At 31.1% G+C, this 6763-nt stretch overlaps 1 protein-coding gene across 6 annotated transcripts; it reads left to right on the top strand.

Moving 5' to 3' along the window:
• The first annotated feature begins 562 nt into the window (after positions 1-562).
• Positions 563-6153, top strand: LOC111310387 (E3 ubiquitin-protein ligase BRE1-like 1). Of its 6 annotated transcripts, none has more exons than XM_022909807.2 (5): positions 563-812; positions 4300-4491; positions 4652-4737; positions 5115-5192; positions 5728-6153. In XM_022909807.2, exons 2-4 carry the CDS (start codon positions 4341-4343, stop codon positions 5139-5141), a joined length of 264 nt encoding a protein of 87 aa, XP_022765542.1. In that variant the 5' UTR covers positions 563-812; positions 4300-4340; the 3' UTR covers positions 5142-5192; positions 5728-6153. The 6 variants fall into 6 exon arrangements, 3 of the variants coding, with proteins under 3 accessions (XP_022765542.1, XP_022765543.1, XP_089604669.1); XM_022909808.2 differs by lacking the exon at positions 563-812 and adding an exon at positions 1866-1927; XR_016330379.1 differs by lacking the exon at positions 563-812 and adding an exon at positions 1934-3899 and having other exon boundaries at positions 4300-4486; positions 4574-4737.
• Positions 6154-6763: the final 610 nt, after the last annotated feature.

Raw genomic sequence — 6763 nt, 5'->3', positions numbered from 1 at the left:
ACTGCAGTAAAACATATGTCAACAATTGATGGTGTGATTTTTTTTTTTTTTTTATTTCGATGGCGTGAAATTTTAAAACTTTTTTAACCTTACAAAAGTGAGATAATAAAATTTTAATTCTTAAGGTGTAGTGCCTTTTCCACATCACCCTTCAACTTACTACAATCTTGATACTCTTTTTCTCCGTTGAAAACTCCCTGTCCGACTATATTAGAAATTTGCTCAATGCCAATGGAATTTTATAAATAAAATTTTTTTGTAGCTTATTATTGATAGTTTATCAACGAATTACTTATAGAATATAATTATAAAAAAAAAATCTGATAATTACTGATAAAATATAAAAAAATATCGACAAATTTGCTGATAAAAATAATTTCTTTCATATTCCATAAGTAAATATTTGACGATATCGGAAATAATTGGTGCAGGAATCACTGATGAAATAATCCACAATAAATATGTTACCGACGGAATTAAAATTTTTTTATAACAAAATAAAATTGAAATAAATTAAAGCTGTAAAAAAATTTAATTAAATTTCGGAAAAAATAAAATTTGTTTACTGACTGACAGAATTTCCATGGGCAGTCCGTTGGTAAATAGTATCAAAATGAAATCCCTAAATCCCTTTCTTATTTTCCTCCCAAAATCTCTAAACCTAAACCGCTTGCTCTCTCCTTGACCGCTGCCACTCTCCCCTGGTTGACGTTATGCCGCGTCTATTCCTGTTGCAAGAAGACAATCAGAGTTTCAGCGGGTTCCGTTGACCGTCATCCTTAATTCTCTTCCCGTTGTTGGCTCCTACAGCGGGTATATTCTTTCTCTTCTCTTCCCGTGTGTATCTGATGTTGTTTCAATTCGAAAAAATTTTCTTGCTCTTTCATGTGATTTTTGTTATCAACTAGATGCCAGTATTATTCATTGAATTGAGCCCAACAGTTGGCTAACCTTGCGTTTCAATTCTTAGCGGTGAAACCTAAGTTCAGACCAAAATATGTTGAGAAGTTTTCTGCCATCTTGTCTTTTCTTTGTTCCTATTTGAACTATGTAAGAGTATGATCTTTCTCCATGCTACATGTGTTATACCTGTGGTTAAGTGCTACTGTTTTTGTTTCTAGTTTTCCCTATATTTAAGGATCTTTTCTGTTCAATGAAAGCTATGCACTTGCAAATATGATATGGGTGGCATGTGTGCTAATTGAAACAATTTAATTCTATATTGAGATTTTCACTTTTCTACTAACGTACTTCCTTATTCCAATTTCTTGTGTTTTGAACTACAAGGTCACCCATTAAAATTTTAGGAAAAAAGGTTCCTTTGCTTTTTACTCTTTTATCAGAATTCTAAAATGGGACGTGGGGACCTAAACATGAGCATTTTTATGCATGCTTCTATTTCACAGTGCTCATCTTAGTTAACAATCAACTGATTTTAAACCCAATCCAGCTAACACCCCTCAAATCAAATAAGCTCTTTGTATATGAACCTGAGAATTAGCAAAGTTTTAAAATTTAGAAAACAGAGGTTACTAAGTGTACCCAAAAATGCAGTATTTGAAAATATGGTATAGTTTCTAAGTTTAACTAAATTTAAGATATTAAAACTACTTGAACTAATTAATATATTGATGCCATTTTTAGACATATAAACTTCATGAGGGAAAGCTTGCTCCTGACATCCTTGTTTGTATATTTATTTATACACGTGAAACAATGACTCTTTCTATTTGATTTCTTTTCTCAAATTCATATATTTAGGAAAACATGCATGCTTCTCATTCTTTTCTTTTTAATGAATATGTTTTTTTTATTCATTTTCATGATACTTTTATTATTTTCCATTCCATTGACTTTAAAAGTAGAACAACTCTATAGAAGTGACTTAGAGAAAATTTCTTGCAACACCTCGAACTACACTAAAAAGGTTAGTATCTGAGGTATTTTGCAGTCATTTATACCAAAAGTAAATTATTTTTGTGCTGGACGTTGGACTTGGTTATGAAGGTGTTAGTGTGAATATAAGTGATGCAAAATTGGAGAAAGCACGTGATGCAAGATTTCCATAATGGTTAAGACAATTTGTAAGTTTAGAGCATAATTCTATATATGAATAGAAATTATATTTTCATATAAATTTGAAGAATAATCAAATTTAATGTTTTACAGTTGGATAGGTTGAAGAGCAAAATGGTGAAATTGATTGTCGTCTAGTTAAGATAGCTTATGGCCTAGGATGATTGGTTAAGTGTTTCAAAAGTTACTTTGTGAATGGCTTTAAGTTTCATATAGCTAACTATGGCCAAGCTCGAAAGACGATGAATTATAGAGTATGTATGAATAGAAGTTGTTACAATTATTATAAGCTTGACTTTTATGGTATTTTAAAAGATATCATTGAGTTAGAGTACTTCGGAGTAGGAAATAAGGTTGTACTTTTTAAATGTCATTGGTTTGACAATGAGTAGGTTGTAGGTGTAGATCCTTATAATGGTCTTGTTGAAATTTTCAATACTTGCTAGCAATGAACCATTTGTCTTAGTTGAGCAAGTACATCAAGTTTCCTATGTAAGTTATCCATCTAGAAGAAGAGATTGAAATAATTGGTGGGCAGTGTTCAAAACAAAGGCCAGGAGTACATATCAACTCACTAATATGATTGAGATGAAGAAAAACAATTGATTAAAATGAAGATGTGTACCAAGAAATTGAAGTTTCTATTTCACAAAATGTTACTATCTTAGAAAAACTTAATAATCCTACTATTTTTGTTGTTGGTGATTATGAAGAGATAGATTTATTACAATCAATTCAAGAAAAAGAAGATGAAGAAAAAGAAAAAAAAATGATGATGATGATGATGATTATGATGATGATGATGAAACACATGAGTTTGCATATTCTAGCAGTGATTGATGTATTTCGTGTGACTTTTAATGCTATATATAAAGCTTATTCGATTTGGTCAATATATGTAACGTTAAATATAGTTCTTACTTGATTTGGCCTATTTTAATTATAATATTTTATATGCTTATTTTTTTACTCAATTTATCTAATGTTCTAATACTAATGTAATATTATATGTGTTTTTTTTTTTTTTGTGCTTTGGAATACATTACAAGAAAATGAAAAATTAGTGGCATTTTTTTAATGGCGTTTTACTTACAAATGCCACTAACTTCCGTATTTTATAAAGGTCACGGCATTTTAGATCAAAATGCCAGAAAATTTTCGAATAGCGACGTTTGGATTGACAAACACCACTAAAGATAGGAATTAGTGGCATTTATTCACCAAAACACCGCAACATAAAATAACAAAATTTATTAAATATAAATATGATTATATGAACAACGAAATGCACCGTTCTTTAAATTTTTTTAGTGACTTTCTTTTATGATAAATGCCATTACATTGGAAAGATTTAGTGGCATTTTAATTAGTAAATGCTGATATATTGGATCCCAGACTGAAAAAAGCGCAGTGTTTAGGAAAGATTTAATGGTGTTTGAACTAAAAATGCTGCAGTTAGTTGGAAATTATTGGTGTTTTTAAAATAAAAGCTTCTAATTTTTCCCTAAATTGAAACCCAAATTTCCTTTTCTTCCAGAAATTATTGGTGTTTTTAAAATAAATGCCTCTAATTTTTCCCTAAATTGAAACCCAAATTTCCTTTTCTTCTCTGCGCATGATTTCCTTTTCTTTTCATTCCATTTCCAATTGGTTGTCTTTGTTTTCGATCTGATTCCTTTTCCTTTCCTAATTTGTTTTGAATCCTACCCTAAATTGAACCCTTGAGAGCTTTGTGGTTCATTTTCCATTGCCGTTTGTAAGCCCCTGTGGTTCCCGTTTGGCATTCATCTCCATTTTCCTTCCATCTAAAACATTGCTTTAAGGTTAGTTCATGTATTTTGTGCTTATTTTCAATTTTTTGTAATTTTTAATATTAATTTTTAAGGTTAATATTATTTTCAATCTCATGAGAAGTTGTGTTATCCAAGCGTGAAAGTATTTAGAAAACCTTTGTTTGTCTTTGTCTTTGTTCCCCTTCTGTCATTCATATCTTTGTCTAGTTTTCTGTTGTATGCTAAAACTGGTGGAGTTGGCTAAGGTTTGCAAGTTTGGTCTTTCAGTTCAAGCATTTATGGTAGATTGTTGAATTATGAACAGTTCTCTGTCTTAAATTATAAACAATTGTACAAAACCAGAAAGTGTAAAGTTCTCTGCCTAGTTTTCTATTGTAAGCTGAAACTGATGGACTTGGCACTAATTGTTGAATTATACACATTTTTACAGTAAATTATGCCCAAATGTAATAAAGGAGTTGAGTATAAAAAATGACAGCTGATGTAGTTCAGAGATCATTGGATGTTGCTGATTCTAGAACTTCTCATCTGGGGGCAGAGATAGAGTGTCAAATTGATGAAAGAAAGAAAATTGAAGCTAAGCTGGAAGAGGCGTCTAGAGAACCAGATAGGAAGATGTATGGTATTTGCTCTTCTTTTGAATCATCTGATGTTTTCATCTTATAGTTATTCTTTTAGTGAAAATCTGCTTAAAATACATTTAGATTTCAGGAAGAAAGGAAATACTTGCAGAATTTAAAAGCTTGCTTTCTTCATTACCCTAAGAAATGAGTTTGATGCAGAGTCAAATAAGTACAAAGAGGTTGCAATGGATATTCATTCTATCCAGGCTGATGTGCAATCTCTTTCCAGTATTCTGGATAGGAAGGTTAGTACTTTATAAGTTGACTGGTTATTTCTGGTTTTGCTGTAAGGGCGTAGAGATCTTTTTTTTTCTGTATGGACTTGCAAAGAATTTGTAAATAATAATTTATGATCAAGGGAAAGAGTGAAAATTTATCTGTCAGATCTACTGACCATGTTGCTGAGATGCATAAGGTGCAAGCCATGGTATGATTGGTTAATATTACTCTGTTATTTTTATTAAATATGTCTTTAAGAAACCTGTGATAGGAAATTAATGCTTGTTCAAATTAAAGGGAAAGATGCCTACTTTTACCAGTAAAATCTGCTATTGTCAATCTTTATGCCTTTTTTTCCAGAAAAAAGGAAAATCTATTAGTCTACATGTTTTTTTAATTACAGGTCCAGGATTTGAAGGGCAGTGATTAAGGGTTGAAGTTGATATTGGAGATCTATAGACATGAAATTTACTGATTCAAGGTTAGGTTATCTATCCAAGATGCTTTCTTTTATTTTCTTCTGCAGTGAATTCACATCTAATTTGATACATTGAAGTTGACTTTATTTCCCATAGAATATGTTGGATACCTAAGCAATGTATTGGAAATCTCTCTCACAAAATTTCTCTCCTTTACTGCTGTTTGGAGTGAGGACGAATATCTGTCTCTTCTGCACTGTAACTTTACGTTTTCTGGAAAGTATTGTCGCCTAAGGTGCAAGAGAATGTTGGTATCTTATGTTATACTGGTTACTATATGCTGACTTAAGAACATTCTTCCAAGTTTTGGAGGAATGTCTATTCCAGATGTAAGCTTAGGAAGTAGGTTTTGATTTATTAGTGAGAATTTTCAGTTTATACAATTGAGATTTCAGACAATTTATTGAGTATTGTCATTCTGGGTTATTGTTCCACATCAGTTGAGGTTCTGATCTTGCAATCCTTGATATGGTTAAATTCTTGATGTGTAGTTCTAGATTATTAAGAATTTTTTTTTTTTTGGTTTTGTGATTGCAGAGATGTTTTGGAAGCGACAGATTCAGAATACATGACAAGGCATGGGCTCATGTTCAAAGTTTTAAATCTTGTCTTGATAAGCTAAATTTGGAATTATGTGTTAAGACAGTTAATGAAGCTGAAGTGATATCCTAGGAAAGGTTGGTGCTGCAGAGGCTGAAGTTGTTGAATTGCAACAGAAACTAGAAGCTTGTAAGGGGTTAAACTTGGTTTTTTCTTTTGAGTTTTTCTTTTATGTTTGGAGAGTGGACATTGTCTAGACCTTTCCAGCAAACCTGCAATTGTCATTTCTGCATTAGGCAAACGTTTATTTAATGTGCCTAGACAATTCCATCATACGGTATTCTGTTGAAATTCACATTAGCTAAGCTGTAAATGTACTAGAAATAGTATATTAGGTATTAGTGTAATTGCTTCCTTTGTTTATCTTCTCAGCTTGCATTTATTTATCAAACCATGGGCTTATGAGAAACATGTGAAAAACATCACATACGAAAATATGAAATTCAGACTCATGTGACAAAGTATTATTGCAGGCTTTCTGATACTTTGAAATCCAAAAATATAAAAAATGAGGCTTTTTAGGCTGGCTTGATCTGCAAGCAGTAAGGAAAAAATGTAGGAATTTAGTTTCAAAAGTTAATGTGTTTGTCCAAAGATCATAGAAGAGTATAGGTTGAAAAGGCTTAATGGGGGTTTGAAAGATGATAGTAACAAATAAGGGATCATCTTTCATTGGTGTTGAAGATGATCCAATAGATATATCACCTATCATTGATTCTATTGGAAATTGAATCAAATGTTAGAGCTTATTCCATTAAAATTGTCATATAAAACAAAAACATTTCATAACTATCACTACAGGAAATCGATCTTTAGAGGTATGTTTTTTTCTTTTCTTTTTTTTTCATGTTTAATAGTGTTTATAAATGTAGTTAAAATATTTGTGGCTAAGAGTAAATTTTTTTTTTTTTTATGTTTTGCCAAAAGCATTGTTAGAAATTTTGGCTATACTTGAAGAATATAGTGATGTTTT

Source organism: Durio zibethinus, chromosome 19, assembly GCF_047325235.1.
Source record: "Durio zibethinus cultivar Kanyao isolate XHJ-2024 chromosome 19, ASM4732523v1, whole genome shotgun sequence".
Taxonomy (NCBI): domain Eukaryota; kingdom Viridiplantae; phylum Streptophyta; class Magnoliopsida; order Malvales; family Malvaceae; genus Durio; species Durio zibethinus.
Note: the sequence above shows the minus strand (reverse complement) of the source record. Positions and strands in the feature narration are given on the sequence as shown.